This window comes from Dipteris shenzhenensis, chromosome 24 (genome assembly GCF_047967505.1).
Source record: "Dipteris shenzhenensis isolate YYH24624 ecotype China chromosome 24, Dip_SZ_1.0, whole genome shotgun sequence".
Lineage (NCBI taxonomy): Eukaryota > Viridiplantae > Streptophyta > Polypodiopsida > Gleicheniales > Dipteridaceae > Dipteris > Dipteris shenzhenensis.
Window position 1 is genome coordinate 8810187 of NC_141619.1, and position 17704 is coordinate 8827890.

General features: G+C 44.5%; 2 protein-coding genes across 2 annotated transcripts in view; both read left to right on the plus strand.

Moving 5' to 3' along the window:
- The window catches only part of LOC147886173 (Prolyl oligopeptidase family protein), a 119743-nt gene that overhangs the window by 17171 nt on the left and 84868 nt on the right, over positions 1-17704 (plus strand). The window contains exons 2-4 of the mRNA XM_087395652.1: positions 1772-2055; positions 8023-8217; positions 8610-8956. Coding sequence (XP_087251778.1) covers positions 1772-2055; positions 8023-8217; positions 8610-8956 — 826 coding nt within the window. The remainder of the gene's footprint in view (positions 1-1771; positions 2056-8022; positions 8218-8609; positions 8957-17704) is intronic.
- On the plus strand, positions 3388-5171 carry LOC147886174 (uncharacterized; the record flags this gene model as incomplete). Its single annotated transcript, XM_087395039.1, has 3 exons — positions 3388-3395; positions 3682-4770; positions 4940-5171. Coding segments are annotated over exons 1-3 (1329 nt in total), but the record flags the coding sequence as incomplete, so codon positions are not given.

The following is a 17704-nucleotide window of genomic DNA, read 5'->3' on the forward strand; positions in this document are numbered from 1 at the left end:
CATTTCCTTTCTCTCTCTAAGGTGCATAACCCTAATTCCTCGCTAAAGGTTTGAAGAAGGTCTTGCTGTGATTACACGATCAGATTATCGTTGCATGTTACAACAAGATTGGTGATAAAAGACAACCTTGTTTGACCTTGATCGTGCTCATGATCTCCTTTGTTTGCCCAGTTGATAATTGCTCGAGTGTTCGGACTGTCCAGATGATGTCCTGACTACCATTACAATTCCAAACAATGCAGGTTAGGGTCTTGTTCCTCTAAGTCTCATAGACCATGCCTCTTTAGGCAGGTGTGTCAACCTAGGGCCAGTGAAGAGTCATCCATCACATACCACAAGGGAGTAAGATCCTCATGTTGGATGTATAGAGGCTTGATGCCTGCATAGAATAGTGGGTAGATGGACCAGTACTTGGATGGCTGAGGCTGCCATTTCAGAGCAAGATGGCTGCTTCATGGACAACAGACAGAGATCCTGTTTAGGGTTTATTGGGCAGCCCAGAGGGCCAACAAAGTATGTCTTTGAGGGCTGGCTGTGGGCGTGGAAAGAGCCCAGCCATTAGCCCAGATGGAGGTACCAGAACCAGGCAAAAGGAAGGCCTAGGCGAGGACCTTATATGCCCCAGCAAAGGTACCTGCTCAGGATGGACAGCTAAGGCTGCCTACACAGCAGCCAGAGGTAGGGGCAGCAGCAGACAGACAGAGGTCCGGGGCAGCAGCCTGCAAAGTGCTTGCAGAGGGCCATCTGTAGGTTCAGACAGCAGCAACAGACTAGTTGACAAAGACCAGTCTGTGGTCGGCCAAAATCCAGGGGAATGCACCTGGTAAGGTCAGTTGAACTGCTTATAGAAGGAGCCCATTGTGGGGCTTCCGTCCATTCCTTCTGTGTCAGCCTGCAGATCATTGCGCAGCAGAGAAGAGCAGTGGGAGCCCCCTTAGAGATCATCATCCAAAGAGTACCTTACACAAAAGGAGGAGAGCAATAGGGCTTGACATGAGATCCTTCTTGGAGACTGATGCATTGTGCACTGCATGCAGCCCACGGAGGGCATGGATTCGACATGGGAGTGCCACATAGAGTGCCCAACTTTGGGCTATCAATGGTTCCACTGAATCCCATAAGCAGGCACACTGAAAAACAGGGTAACCAGCAGGGATGGGACCAAGTACTTGGCTCTGTTTTGCAGCCTTGTGTGGCTGTAGGTAGAGCAGGACCTTGGCTGCCTACCAGTTTTCTACCAGTTCAGTCTACGACTTGTGGAACATAAAATGTGACATTTTGGAGTTGCTTTATCTTTCTGTGTATTATTCCTACCCTATGCTATGACAATAAGTGCATTAGATGGATTAGGTGAAGCTTCCACCGGTATGGGCTGCAAATGGCTCTCTGAGAAGCCTAACTCAACCTGATATTTTACAGGTGCACAAACACAGGAAAGCATGTAATGTCCAAAAGGTCTATCATCCTTCACCTCGTGGGAGCAGGCCTCTTTATTGGAGAGTGATGAAGGGGTGGCTAGGCGTGAGCATGCGGCCTGCAAAGTTTAGGTCTAAATGCATAACAGACCATGAGATCAACTAGGAATTCAAGAATAGAGTGAAGACTGGAAACGTGATAAGGATCCCAGGATGATTTGATCTCCTGTCTAATGGAAGTGCCATGGGTGATTGAGTATATTGTTGTCTGGTTTCTAAAAGAATTGAATCAGTGCCTTAAAATGTGAAATTATTCGTGCTGTCCAATTGTACTGACTTGACATTTTTAATGCCAGAGACAAAAAGCCTTCAAGAAGAGCTTTACAAAGAGATTCGAGGAAGGATCCAGGAGGATGATATGACTGTTCCGTTGCGGAAAGGTCCTTTTTTCTACTATAAAAAGAACTTGGAGGGAAAGCAGTACAAACAACATTGTAGACGAGCAATTGTGGAAGGTGAAGGTCCTGGTGATGTGCATGAGATAATGGATACAAGCAGCAGTGCTCCAGAAGAGCAGGTGCTCCTGGATGAGAATGTAAAAGCAGCAAATTATGAATTCTATGTTGTCGGAGCATTCAAGGTGAATAGGCTGCATTATGGAGAAATATAAGCTGTAGATCTTTGATTACTGAAGATTTATTTTCCAATTTCAGTCCTTGTCTGTTATCTTCTTTTTAAGTTTCCCATTGAAAATGCAATTTAAAGTTTTCCAACCTAAAAGTGACTGCCTTGCAAAGCATGAAAATCATACAGTCAGTCTAAAAGAAACGCAGATATTACTTAATGTGTAATGGGACATGTTAGCTGAAACATGGCTTCTCTCATGGGTGTAAAAGGGGCTTAATGCAATTGTCTGTAAAGGCCTAGTTTTTTCTTGTAAGGGCTAATTGTTGATTTCCTGAGCAAAAATACTGTACATTACAAAGTTGGGGCAAAGTTTTAGGTTTATTCTGTATGTGGGCTTAACTGTTTGCCATTACATCAGGACATCTACATTACAAGTAGTCTAATGTTTGCTAGGCACGCTAGTTAGTTATTGGGTTTTGTAAGGACAAAAGAAGTCTGATGTGCCCCCCGACTTGTGAACATGAGAATATACGAACACATTCATAGTCACAATGAAACGCGTTTCATTGAATTTGAAACGTTTCGAAACGTGCAGCACGTTTCGAAACGTTTCATGTTCAATGAAACGTGGCTAGGGTACTGTAGGTTTAGATAAAAAATTGTACTTTTTGACTTAGATTGTAGAGGCGAACACAAGCACCCTACGCAATAAGTGCAAGCTAGCAAGCAAGTACCACGAGCAGCAATCGATGCATGCATAGCTACTCCAGTGCCAATTGAACGACGAACAGGAGCGCAAGTGCATCGTGGACGCAGGTTTGTTAGCGCATGACGATACTAGCCCCTTTTGTTCGTGGATTCACTAGCCCCTTTTGTTCGTATACAGCTCGCTAGCCTTTTGTTCGTTTTTTCTATCGTGCATTGTTCAACGAACGTTCAACGTTGGCAGAATTTCTACGTGCCCCTTCTTGCCATGTGTCGTTGCATTGGAGCCTGGCAAGTAGGTTGCTGCATGCATGATGCTGCTAATTGCCAGCTAGCTAGCTGCTGTGAGCATTGGAAGCAGCTGTCATGTTCATTAGTATACATATTACTTACTACTACATTCACGATTCACAATAAAAAATTTATTGTCTTGCAAGCTTGAAGCAACAGATTATCGAAGGGATGATTGGTTGTCTCGCAGGTCAAAGACTCGAAGTGTCAGAGGGCTATGGAGTAACCTGTAACCAGTTCCGACTTCCAAGGACTTAGGATAGTATAGCTTATACTTGGGGCGAGCAAAGGACGCTGTTTGGGAGCAAGTGCATGAGGAGCAACAATATGGTGTTTCGGGTTCGAAACAATGGAAGTGTAAGCATTGTGGTGGCTCATTTCGTGGTAGTGCACCTCGTGTAAGGGCACATCTTCTTAGTATCACTAGAAAGGGTGTCAATCCATGTGTAGGAGAAGTTCCAGATGATGTAATTCTTTCCTTGGGAGGCGCACCAGGTGGCCTGTCAAAGAGGGCATGAGTTGAGGCCTCATCAACACTAGTAGGTCCTGGATCTCCTCCTAGGAGTCCCATTATATCTGTGACATCTGGACCCCCTCCTCCACTTTCACCACCTACACAAGGGGCTTCTTTTTCTATTGGTAGTGCTTCCACTAGACGGGCATCAGTGCGAGTTGTGAAGCCTCCAAGGTTTCCAAATTCAACCAGGTTACCACCCAAGCCAGGGACTTTACGAGCCAGTTGGGTCACAACTTTGCTTGCATCTGCTCGTCGGGCAACTCGTAAACTCTTTTATGAGTGTGACCTTTCCTTTAACCTTGCTCGTACTCCAACTTTTCAGGAAATAGTTCAAGCAATGGCCGAGGCTGGCCCTTCATTTAGGGCTCCATCTTCAGAGACTTTACGCACTCGGGAGCTGAAAGCAGAGGTCTTGCAAGTTGAGAAGGAGCTGCAGCCTATTAAGGCATCGTGGGGTAGATACGGGTGCTCCATTTTGTGTGATGGGTGGTCAGATACCAGGAGGCGCCTGCTCATTAACATTCTTGTATCATCTTGCGTGGGTACTATGTTTTTGAGATCCATAGATGCATCAAATGAATCTCATACAGGTGAGTACATTTACAGCCACATTAAGAAGGCAGTAGAGGATGTGGGGCCTCATAATGTAGTACAGGTGGTTACAGATAATGCAAGTAACTGTCAGGGCATGGGTGTGCTACTTGAGAGTGACTATCTACATATCTTTTGGACTCCCTGTGCTGCACACAGTTTGGATCTTCTTATAGAGGACATAGGGAAGCTTCCTTGGATTTTTTCGGTGGTTGACAAGGCACGGAGCATGGTGACTTTCTTGACAAGGAAGCATAGAGCCCTTGCAATTTTTCGGCAGCATAGCTCCCATGAGATTCTGAAGCTCTCAAAGACTTGCTTTGCCTATCTCTTTATAGTCTTGTCACGCTTGGTAAAGGTGAAGCCTAACTTAAGGCGCATGGTAGTCAGTGAGGAATGGTTGAGCTGGGATAAGTCCAGCAAACCAAAGGCACGTGCCTTTGAGGACATTGTGTTTGATGGTGATTTTTGGCATGCAGCTGAGGAGATTGTGGGGATTGTGCAGCCCCTTTTCAGTACCCTTCGACTTGTTGATAGAGAAGGATGCACAATTGGACTCGTGTATGAGTTCATGGAGAAGGTTGGAGAGGCATTGAAAGGGTGCACATGCCTTGATGCAACAAGGTAAATGCAAATCTGGAATCTTGACTTTTCAATTCACTGTTGGCTGCAATTAATTTTCTTATTTGCAGCTTTAAGGCTTTGCATGTATGATGTTACATTTGTATTTAGAATGTAGAATCTAGATTCTAGATTTGCAGCAACCTAAATATATTTCATTTGCACCCTACAGAGAGCAAGAGATTATGGCCTTGTGGGAAAAAAGATGGACATGGTTCCATAGGCCTATTCATGCAGTAGCACACATTTTGCATCCTCTATGGAGGAGGGAGGACCAATTGGATGATGCTGAGTTGACTGCAGGGTGGACAGGTTTCCTTGAACGTGCATATAAAGATGCAATATTGCGAGATGCTTTGGAGGACCAACTCCTCTCATTTAGGAACTCCTTTGGGGAGTTTGGCTCAGCTCGTGCATGTCTCCGTGATGCTCAGTTGAGGCCTATCACCTGGTGGGAGAAGTATGGTCGGGGCACGCTGGAGTTGAAGCGCATTGCCCTCCGAGTCCTTTCACAAGATTGCTCATCTAGCACCTGTGAAAGGAATTGGAGTGTATGCTCACTTATACACACTAAAAAAAGGAATAGACTAGGCACTGGACAACTTGACAGGTAATTCATATTCGCATTGATAATTTTGTGCGTGAGCACTTGGCATATCTATTTTCTTTTATATATACTCAGCACACAGTTCATTATTGGCATTTGAATTATAGTTATGCTACAACCTACATGTATTTACTGTTAATTCATTTGGTTTATGGTAGGCTTGTATATGTCCATGCCAATCTATGACTTATTCGACGAATGAAGACCATTGAAGGTCCACAGGAGGTGGATCCTGATAAGGTCGCGTGCAAGTCCTTGAGGATGAAATGCTTCATCCTGTGCATGAGGATGATGATGCATATGCATTCATTGTTGAGGAGCGGGCATCGTTGGCACGTGCCACACGATCTTAGGCACGCAGACGAGCAGGGAGAACAGAACCAACTTTAATAGCAGCTGCTCCAGAAGAGCAGGAGGCCTCCTCATCATCAGAAGAGGATTCATCCACTTCTGCAGATTCTGATAGTGATGATGGGGAGGAGGAGGAGGAGGGGGCTGAGGGCCAGGGAGAAGATGCCCAAGTACCTACAGATCTTGCTGATTAACTTGCTACTTTCTTTCAGATTTCAGTGGAGTTTGAACTTTAGTTTTGTTTGAAATTTAAAGTTGATGCCTTCACTCTTGACTCTTGAGTTATGTAATCTAGGTTCTAGTCTATAGACTAGCAGACTATTTACAAGAGTGAAAGTGAGAACTTGATTTATGTCCAGACTCCATGGTTGTGATTCGTGAACTTGTGAAAACTGAAATATGATAAAGTTTAAGGCTTGAGCTTGTAAATTGTAATCTGAAATCTGATTTTTTGCGACCTATCTAGTATCTACTCAACTGAAATCTAAAATTTAAAGGCTTAATTGAGCTTTGTAATCTAGACTCTATTCTAATTTCTAGCATTGGCCATTATAGGCTTGATTGATAAAGTTGAAGGCTTGATTGAGCTTTCTAATGTGGAGTCTATAATCTATTCTACCATTGGCCATTGTAGGCTTTCTGTCAAGTCTTTTTCTATGTTTTTAGCTAGTTTTGCACAGTTTTGGCATACTAAATGAATGCAGGCATAAAATTTATATTTTTAAACCAAAAAAATACAATCTGGTTTTTTGAAACCTCACCTATTTTTTAGAAACGTTTCAATGTTCTGAAACGTTTCATTGAACTATGAACACATTACTTCTTAGCATTTAGCTTTCAAAAAGTTTTAGTAATGAGCACTTTCTGATTCACAATCCTGCTGACCGTTATAAGGACAATACTGCCTTCTTAGCATGTGACTCTAAAAAATGGAGTAATAGCCCCCTTCTGATTTGCAGATATTACTGGATTCCACCAACTGTGGCTGTGTCATCAATCCTGTGCATCACATAGTAGTATGCCACATTAAAGACATTGATGGGAAGTATCTATAGAACCCCGAGAGGGATGGTACAGGTGTGACTGCCATAGTGTTTGCTGTGTTGTGATGCCAATTCTCTTATGGGAATCAAGTTGATGTATTAGGATATGTGCGGCCCATAGGGTGAGAGACTATTGGTCATGGCAGTCCTAGACAGTGGAGAAAGCTCTTGTATGCTTTCTTTCTCTGCTTTGAGCAGATGGATGACTAATCGGGCACTAGTGACAGTTGTGGGGAACTGAGTGGCTGAGTGGGCCGCTAGTAACAGTTCCGAGCTGTGTGCAAGCTTCCTGGACTAGGGATGGAGATGTTCTGCTAGGAGTAGTGAGAGCGGTGAACAATAAGGGCTATGCAAGGTATGTGGATGCCCACCGGGATGTGAAATGCACCAGTTGTAAGAAGGACTGTATCCTTTATGTAGCCTGGATTTCAGGGCTCCTCAATCTTGAAAATTAATAAGGTTTTTGTAGAAATGGCGAGATTTCCATTCAATAAGGCATACTCATGAAAATTGATTGTGGAAACCAGCCTTTAGATGGTGGATGAGCCTTAGAGAAACTGATAAGCTTCCAAAGCATTGGATTGAGTTTGTAAAAGCTTTAAAAGAATTTCTACTTGAAAATTGTTGAAAAGGGAATGGATAAAAAGACTTTGGTCCAATATGTAGCTAATATTTGGGGAACAAAATTGAACGAATGCATAGCTCTTGTAGATAAGCAAGAAAATTATCTTTATAATCTTACAGATTGAGAACTGTTGAAAAACCAATAAAAGGAACTGTCTAGTGGCTGATATCATTCCCGCAGAATACGTTTCATCTTACTTTTTGTTTCTTGGATCTTGTCATGGCAAAACAGCTAAGTAAAATCTAGTTTGAATTGACTAAGCTATACACAGGATGTATTGAATGATCCGTTTTTAAATCTTTGGATAGTCTTCCTAGATGAAACAGGTCTTCATCAAGACATTTCTCTTATCAAAGGTGAGTTTCTAATGTTTATGAAATCTTTTGTTTTTATTCTGAGGAGTTTGTGTAACCCTTTTACTCTGAAGTGATTCCACTGAGATCTCATACTAGAATTGAGTACTGAGGTCCGTGCTTCTAACACCGGTGTAGCCTATGTATCTCAGTTTTTGTTGGCTGAGAAGATGCCTTTTGATGGTGAGGTAGTCCTGAAAATGGCACCTGATAGAGCATGTTATCGATTTTGTGGTTTTTGTACTAAAGCATTAATCTTTTTTTCTGCATATGCAGGTGAGTCCAAATCACAAGTTATTTGCCTATTCTGAAGATACAAAAGGTGATGAGGTTGACACTGTCTATGTTGTGGATATAGACACTGGTGAATATGTTGGAAAACCGTTGACTGGAGTCACGGGATATTTGGAATGGATCGACAACAATACTCTTGCCTATGTTACACAGGATGATCTTCATCGTCCCTTCAAGGTGTTTAACTTCATATTCTTGAATGTTACATTGTGTGCCTCTGTATCCATGGAGTATGTCAGCTAACACATATGGAGTGTCTCGGAATCGTAACAACTAGGTTTTCTCCTCTTGTTGTTAGACAGAGTATATGCTGGCTGGCTGGTTCTGAGGCTTGCTTTCAAGTTGATTTTTAAAATATATTCGTACATTCCTATGTATGTATGTACCTATGAAAGTTTTTTGTGAATAGCGGTTTTTTAATTTTCTTAGTACCTTGTATTGATGACAAGTCTTTATTTTAAAGCAAATCTCGCTCACCTGTGTCTTCTACTTCGAAAATTCTCATGTTTAACTCAGTGGGCTTTGGTCGTCACTCCTCATTTTCTTTCATTCTTTTGTCCCTGGATTAGGTGTGGCGGCACAAGCTGGATGCAGAACAATCAGATGATGTTCTACTTTATCATGAGATTGATGAGGAGTTTTACCTTGATCTGTCTGCGTCAGAGAGCAAGAAATATCTTTTCGTGACTTCAGGAAGCAAGACCACACAGTTTGTTCTCTATTTGAGGGTTGATGACCCCTCACAAGAGGTGAAACCCTTGACACCACGTGTGATTGGTACAGACTTTTCTGTCACTCATAGAGGGGGACATTTTTTCATCACAAGGAGGAGCGACGAAGTGTATAATTCGGAGTTGCTTGTTTGTCCGGTTGAATCTGTGTCAAATACGACATTGCTGCTTCCTCATAGGCCAAGGTTTGTTTGTATTGCAACACTTTGCCTTCAATCAAGAATCTACATGAATATAGTGTTAAAGGTGCAGACTTTTCTCTTACTCATAGGGGCCATGTCTTCATCACAAATAGTAGTGAAAAGATATTTGATATGGAGTTGTGTATGTGTCCGGTTTTACAATTTTACTTAGCCTTGAAGCTATTCTCATGAAGGGCCCAACTGTACCTTACATTTTTTAAGGTGCTGGGAGTTTGGGAAGCAGCTATATTTTGGAAGTATTACGATGGGCATGGCTTTCCAATCACGAACTGTAGATTGCCTGCTTCAGCTGACGGTCAGCTATATGGACTACAAAGTTATATGCGTAGAGAATGTGTTTGGCAATGGGTGTAGGAAATGTGTGTTGCAGTGGGGTAGTAATTCAATTCAAAGATTTTCTCTGAAGTTCAAGACTATGGGTTGTTGGGATTATCATGGTCACCTCCCCACCTGTGAGCACCCCATATGAGGAGGACATGGGGGAGGTGTACCAGCAACAAAATAGGGTTCTGAGAGAGGCTGCCCTAAGGGCAGAGAGAGATAAAGGTTGGACATGTGGACAGCATGGAAGGCTGTCGCATGGGCAGTACCCATGCCCTGGATCAATGGCTGTACATGTGGCGGTGTACAGCCAGCCATGGGGCCATGTCTAAGGCCACATGGACTGGGACAGGTCTTTGTCAGCTGCAGCAGAAGTGTGGAGCAGAGAAGGCCCTGCAAGGGCAGCCAGCATTGGGTGCCAGGGCCATTATACAGCAAAAAGCTACATCAGGTCGACAGGAATGTACAGCAGCGGATTGGAATTGTACCAGACCATGTCAGGCCAAGTGACGATTGCCACATGGCAGTCAGGCAACAGTTTGGAGCAGCTTCGGTCGGCAGATCTGGTCGACTGTTTTTGGGGACATCCAGCCCTATATAAAGGGCCCCTGAAGGGGTAGCTCATTCATTGAGTCCATGGTCCTTTGGTCCCTCAGTTCTAGGCTGCAGATCTAGCCACAGGGAGGTCCAGAAGTACCTGCAGAATCTCACACGTTGGCTGCAGTTCCAGCATCAGGGAGACTTGTGCCTCACCATTGGCTGCAGATAGAAGCAGGGAGAAGGTCAAGGATCAAGGTGGAAACAGTACCTCACCATTGGCTGTCCACTGGAGCAGCATGGAGGTCTGTTTGAAGGGCATCTACTCAGCCTACTGAAGCACTAGGAGAGCACACAGGCTGACAGTGTGTGAAGGTGCCAGGAGGAGGTAGGAGATGTTGTCAGGGTTCACATCTAGGCAGTACCTTATTTCTAGATGGTGGCACACAATGCACACTTTTGTACAACTCTCATGTGCATGGCTCATTAACTGTTTGCATCTATCACAATAAGGAAAAGGAGTGAGATTTGAGTTAGCACCGTGTGATTTTTGGGCAACGTTTAAATAATCTTATGCTGTTGGCTACAGCAAGCAACCTCCATTTTTTTTTCGAACATGGTATCAGAGCCCTGAGGAAGACTCACAAGTGCAGGAAGCTTGAAGGTGAGAGCCTTTGGAAGGATTTCAGTTCAGGCTTGTGGAAATCATCTTCTACGTCTGAAGGACAGGTACCCTTGTGAGAAGGAGGCTGATCAAGATTCAGATAGGTGTACTCCTCCTAAGTCTTTCACATCCTCGTCATGGCTAGGAGACAATCCATCCCAAGCTTTGGAGAGTCGGGGAACAAATTACCCTCTCTGGAAGATGAAGATCCGGAGCCCATTGTGGTACGAAAGATTACAACGGGGGTGAAGCTAAGGCCTCTGGACATCAAGAATGCTGTCGGGGTATTGGTGACACTAGCAGATCCTGATGCTGTCAAAGATAGGCTACTGCGTGATGCAGAGGCCATGGCCATAATCATGGGCATGACTGTGGACTCTGTTCTCCCGCATATTTAGTTGGCGTACATGGCATTTCATGGACCATTCTAAAGGACATGTATGAGATTAACAACGTAGCTAGAATCCTTGACCTTGAGACATAACTCTACAACATGCATTTTCGGAGGAGGACTCGGTACAAGATAACATCACTAAGATGAAGGTAGTGAGGGATCAGCTGTCAGCAGTTAATCAGCAAATTCGGCTCGGCTAGCCATGCTTTTTGCTTGGCATGCTTCCCAAGAGATACAATGGTTTTGTGACAACCTTGATTGGAGGGCAACAGTCGGTTCGAGGAGCTCGTGCCCCTACTCTTGCAGGAAGAAGCTCGTGAGAGGAAATTTGACAGATCCACTGACCAAGCCTTTGTTGCAAAAGACAAGAGCAAGGGCACAGGAAAGGGCAAGCCTAATAAGAAGATAAATGACAAATCTGATGATGACGAGGACTCTTCATCGAGTGAAAGCAAGAAAATGAAGAAACTTCTACACTGACCAGCCAGGGCATTATGCAAGGGGACTGCAGAAAGACAAATGTGGTAGCAGAAACATGATAACTTTTCTCGGTGACAACCTTGAGTGTTGCCGAGATTAGGTATGCAAATTTAGGTGGACTGTTCTCACGTCTGACATTGAGTGATGGTGTGATGAGTCGGAGGGACTAGAGGCCTTTTTGAAGGTGGAGGACAACAATGAGGCCTTTGTGAAGGTGGAGGACAACAATGTGTACTTACGAAGATGACACCACTTGCATGAGGGAGGTTCTCTGTGGAGACTTCAAGGATCAGAGTCAGAGGGGTACATGGACATTCGATGACAGTACAAGGTTACACATGGATGTTGTGGGTGTGAAAGAAAAGACTGAATGCATTCCATTCTCCTTTATTGAAAGGTCATCCCCTTCGAGACCCCATGCATATTAGCACCGCCCTCCTCCCTACTTAATGAGAGGTGGTGGCCTCTGGGAGGTAGTGGGTTTGTTATCAAAGCAAACATTGAAACGGGTGGATCCAACGGTATTTATATTCTTTGTGCGTACATTCAAACTTTAGTAGCACGCATTGGGCAAAGTGTTTGCCTTGTGTTTCTCAAGAGCTGAGGAAGTGGAGGGTGAAAGACTTCCTGGTGAGCAGAGGGGGACAATTCCTGCGATATTTGTCAAAGACAATGATGATTGCTTTGAGGAGCATGACTTGCTGACACGGACATGAGTTTTGGAGGCTTCTTCAAAGCCCAGCTGCAAGATACTAGAAGTAGAACAAGGTGGACCTATGGAAGCCTTTATGGTGGAGATGGGGACATCTACAGATCTAAAGAGTATATTGTTGTTGGATGGTTACTCACTTGTGAGCTCATTTAGACTTATGGTCTAGGATTTCTAGAAAGACAATTGGCCTTGGGGATCTATGTGGATGAGCTACCTGGATTTCATTGTTTAGATGGAGCACTTGGTTGCAGATGTTGCTAGAGTAGTGATGGGTTGAAGTTGAAATAGACCTTGGGAGCATGGTGAAAAGGCTGGACAGTAGCTGCCATGTGGATAGCACAGAAGGGTGTCGTGGGAAGTACCCATGCCCTGGAGCAAGGGATGTGCTGTGTACAGCCAGCCATGGGGCCATGACAAAGGCCACATGGGCTGGCACAGTTCTGTGTCAGATGCAGCACTGTCATGGAGCAGAGAAGGCCTTGCAAGGGCAGCTAACATGGGCTGCCAGGGCTATGATATAGTTCCTGCAGACAGTGACAGCAAAGAAAGAAAGAAGGGAAGAAAGAAATATTAGAATACACCATCGGCCTTCTTTTGTGGTTCTACACACTATATCAGGTGCTCATTACATCAGGGTTGTGCTGTCTCCTCCTCTGAATACGCTTCATCCTTGCTTGCATTCGAGCTTCTTCCTCCCGGCTAGTCACCATGCCACCGAAGCGTGCCCCTCGTGATATATTGCATGACAGTGATGAGGCTGCTCAGTATGAGCTAGTGCCTGCCATGGTGGTTGCATCCAACAGAGGTTCCTTCCACTCAGCCTCCCTCTCCTGCATCCCGGGAAGCGCAGGTAGTGCAAACACAATTTTTGGATGCCCTTTCCTCTATGCTCCAGGGTGCTTTCCGTGCCAGATAGGATAGGAGTTCAGCCAGCAGCTTACCACAGCCATGGGTATGCAAGATACCACTCTTGCCCAGATGGGACAACAGATTGGTCAACAGATCACATCTGCCATTGCTATGGGTTTTGTGGCAGATGCCCGCTGTGCCTATGAGCATCAGTCTTCTGGACCATTGCATGTACCCCATAAGAGCACCTTGTTGCAGGATGTCAAGCCATCTCTTGGCTCTCAGCTTTTTGCATCTATGCAGGCTGAGCCGTCTTTTTTGGGCCGACTTGTGGGTGTGCATCCGGCTAGTGCTTCTTTCACCGCACCAGTGAGTATGCATGGAGCTGGCTTGGGTTTATATTGCAGCCCACACCCCTGGGAGAGAGGTTAGTCCTCTTCTCAGCCGTTTGGTATGGCATCGTTCCGGAGAGATGCATTTGGCAGAGAGACCCAGCCCGGAGTTCATGCACCTATCACTCCGCTAGCGAGCACATATAGCCAGACGTAGCCAATGCATCAGATGATAGTAGCTACTACGCAGCAGGGGGTGGGTGGTGGGCAACAAGTCTCTTTTGATGACATGTTGGGAGATTCTTTGCGTTCATATAAGGCCCTACCTGAGGCCATCAAACTTGAGATGTCCTCCTCCGATTATGTGAATCTCAAGCGTGATGATGCCCGCACTTCTGGAGGTTACACACACAAGAATTATGCAGCCAAGGATATCAAGGACAAACTCACAGTGCATAAGTTTAAAGGGGACACTCGCACTCCCAATGATTTGGAGGAGTGGCTCACGAAGCTGGAAGACTATTTTTACTTCTACCCCAAGTCTGAGAAGGAGCGCATCATTTTTGCAGGTATGCATATGCAGGACTATGCCCACACATGGTGGCGATACATGAGGGATTTGCCTCAGAGACCAACCACTTGGAGGGGTTTCAAAGAATTGATGGTCACTACATTCGTATCCCCACTCGTCTTGGATCAGTACTTGGCTGAATTCTATGCCTTGTCATAGACCGGTACAGTCCAAGAGTACTTGCAACACTTCTGGAGGCTTTCTCTATTTGTGCAGGATGTATTTGAAAAGGGAAAGTTGCTGCGTTTCATCCATGGGTTAAGTTCTTCTCTCGCTGCAGATGTGAAGGCACATACCCCTCAAACAATTGAGCGTGCAGCCCAATTGGCAGAGGTATTTGAGACCAAATATGCCAGCAAGTATAAGATGACAGCGGGCAGCGCATATGGGAATGCAAATGAGGCCGAGAAGAAGCCTAAGGTGATTGATTGGAATGAAAAAAAATCAGCAGCAGCACCATTTCTGAGGTTTCCCACAGTTATAGGCAGCAATATGCCATATGCTAAGCCATACAGGTCATTTGATGCTAAGCCAACTAAGCTAAGTGTTGGACATGAAAAATCAGAATCTAAACAACACACCAGGGCTATTATGGACAGCAGAAAGAGGGCAAACTTATGCTTTAAGTGTGGTGAGAAGTGGACTCTTGAGCATCGGGAAGTTTGCAAAATGCGTAACGCAACATTTAGCATGATTATTGAGATATCGGATGATGAGGATTTGATGGATGCGTTTGAGACTTTGGATACCACTCATGATGATTCAGAGGGTGCACAAATCGTGGAAGAAGCTCGAGATGTTGGAGCCACGAAGGGGGCTGATTTCCCCTTTGATCCTGGTGGTGCTAATGAACATAATATGCCTGGTATACAATCCGATGACACTCAGCCCACATGTAACATGTGAGGCTGTTGGCCTAAAGTCTTTCATGTGGAGCATCCGGTTGCTATGCCTTTTCTTGCGCGAGAGGATGCAAATTTTAATGCTCTTGTGGACGAGCAGGAGATCTATTGGATGCGCAGCAAACAATTTATGCTATCTCTTCTCATGCATTGATGGGTGCCAAAAGTGCTGAAACTATCAGATTGAAAGGACAAATTAATGGCAGGACTGTTCACATGCTTGTGGACAGTGGTAGGTGGGACTGATTGCTACTGAGATTGATCATGGGCTGGGAGTAGAGGTGGCAAATGGACATCATTTGGTCATTAAATTTTTTGCCAAGATGCAAGGATCAAGCTCTGTGAGGATTATGAATTTGCTAGGGATCTCTTGGCACTGGATATGGGCCCAATAGATGTTGTCATGGGTTGCGATTGGCTGAAATCTTTGGGTAAAATCAGCATGGATTTAAATGCCCTATCACTCAGCTTTGTCCACAAGGGTAGAACTGTAGCATTGTAGGGCATTGTTACTCCTAAATTGCAGGTCATTTCAGCAAGGTATTTGGCCAGACAGCTCAAGAAGGAGCATGCCCTCTAGGCATTGAATGTGTCAATATCTCAGGGGGGTAGAATTCTTCGTGTTGAGGATTGCGATATGCAGCAGTTGCTATCGGAGTTTGCTGAAGTGTTTGCTGATATGCCATCCCAATTGCCTCCCAAGAGGGATGTGGATCATGCCATTGTTCTAGAGCCTGGCAGTAAGCCCATAAACAAAGGCCCATACCGTCTCTCTAAGCTGAAGCGGGAGGAAGTGGCAGTACAGGTGCGGGAATTGCTATGAGAAGAACTTCATCTCTCATAGCACTTCTCTTTTTGCCTCACCGGTGCTTCTGGGGAAGAAAGAAGGATGGATCATACCGCATGTGCATTGATTACAGGGATCTAAATAAGGCCACTATCAAGAATAGGTTTCCAATCCCCAGGATAGATGACCTGTTGGATGAACTCAAGGGTGCTCAGTTTTTCACGAAGATAGATTTGAGGTCTGGTTACCATCAAATCAGGGTGAAAGAAGGAGATGAGCACCGGCCTTTTGGATTGACTAATGCACCGGCCACCTTCCAGGCACTGATGAACAAGATATTGCAGCCACTTCTTTTCAGATGCGTGCTGGTTTTCTTTGATGATATCCTCATTTACAGCAAGGATGGACAAGAGCACATTAAGCATATGAAGCAAGTGCTGGAAAATTTGAGTATGCATTAGCTTTATGCAAAACCGGGCAAATGCACTTTTATGGCGAAGTAGGTTGAGTACGTGGGGCATATTGTGAGTATACGTGGCATTCGGGTGGATCCTGCAAAGGTGAAATGTATCAAAGATTGGCCATAGCCACAAAATCCCACCCAGTTGAGAGGATTTTTAGGTCTTGCTTCCTTCTACAACTACTTTATTTGCAAATTGGCCTAGAGGACAGCTCCTTTTACTGACCTCTTGAAGAAGGATGCTTTTGGGTGGTCAAGGGAATCACAACGCAGCTTTGAAGACCTGAAATTTGCTCTCACTCATGCACCTGTCTTGGTACGCCCTGATTTTTTGCGTCCTTTCATTGTGGAGGCAGATGCCAGTGGCAAAGGATTGGGGTCTGTTCTGAGGTAGGAACAGGGGGTAAAAGCCTTTCAAAGCAGGAAGTTCGATGCCAATGAACTCAATTTGCATGTTTATGATCAGGAGATGCTGGCTATCTTGCATGCTTTCAAGAAATGGCACCACTATCCGTACGGAAGTAAAATTAAGGTCATAGGACACTTAGATTCTTCCTCACCCAGCCAAATTTGTCATATAAGCAGAAGAGGTGGTTGGCTGCAATCCAATGCTATGATTTTGACATTGAGTACAGAAAAGGGAAGGAAAATGTGGTTGCAGATGCCTTGTCCAGGATGTGGGCTTGCAATTTTTCTGCTATCTCTACCATATATCAGGAGTGGATTCATGGCATTCAGGAAGAGTATATGCAGAATTCTAAAGCATCTCCCATATTTTCAGATTTGCAAAAGCCCTCTAGTCAGGGTCATCCGGATTTCAAATTGCATAATGGGCTGTTGTGGTGCCAAGACAAGATTTATTTAGTGGCAGACTCAAAATACCACCAGCTGGTTTTGCAAGAAATTCACTCTTCTCCCATGCCTAGACATGCAAGTATCACTAAAACATATGAAAGAATCAAGCATAGCTTCACCTGGGAAGGCTTGTGGAGAGATGTGGTTAAATACGTGGCTGAATGCTTGCCTTGCCAATCGAACAAAGTGGACAACAAATTATTTGTAGGTCTCTTGCAGCCATTAACCACTCCAGAGGGCAAATGGACGCACATAGCAATGGATTTCATCACAGGATTGCCATCATGGATCTTGGAGGTACTGGGTAGCTCCAATTGATATGCTAACTCCCCAATCTTGCGGATGATCCTGTAAGGACCGTAATACTTATGAGCAAGCTTTGTGTTGGTATTACCTTTCAACATGGCATAACGGTTCTTATGGAGACGCAAATGCACATAATCTCCCTCTTTGAAAGTCAAATATCTCCTACGTTCATCCGCATATTTCTTCTGCTTGGCTTCGGCATCCTACATATTCCTTTTTGCCAACTGTAGAAGGGCATCCATCCTCTCGAGGATTACCAGAATTCGAGCGACTGCGTTCAAGCGAGGTGACAATTCGAGCGAGGACTTTCATAATTTTGACATTCTAGTGTGATGATTTATGTTCAAAAAGTAGCATGCATTGCTTACTTTTACAGTTGTTGTACTACCCATGATATTGTGAGGAATCAATTGCCTTACATACAAACAACAATTTTTAAAAAATGTTTTGCAATGTTTTTGCAAGGGTCAAGGAAGAAGGAGGGGTCGAAGAAAGGGGTTAGAGTATGTGTTTTTCTTGTGAAATTTCCATTTTCAAGGCAAAAGATAATGGGAGGAGGA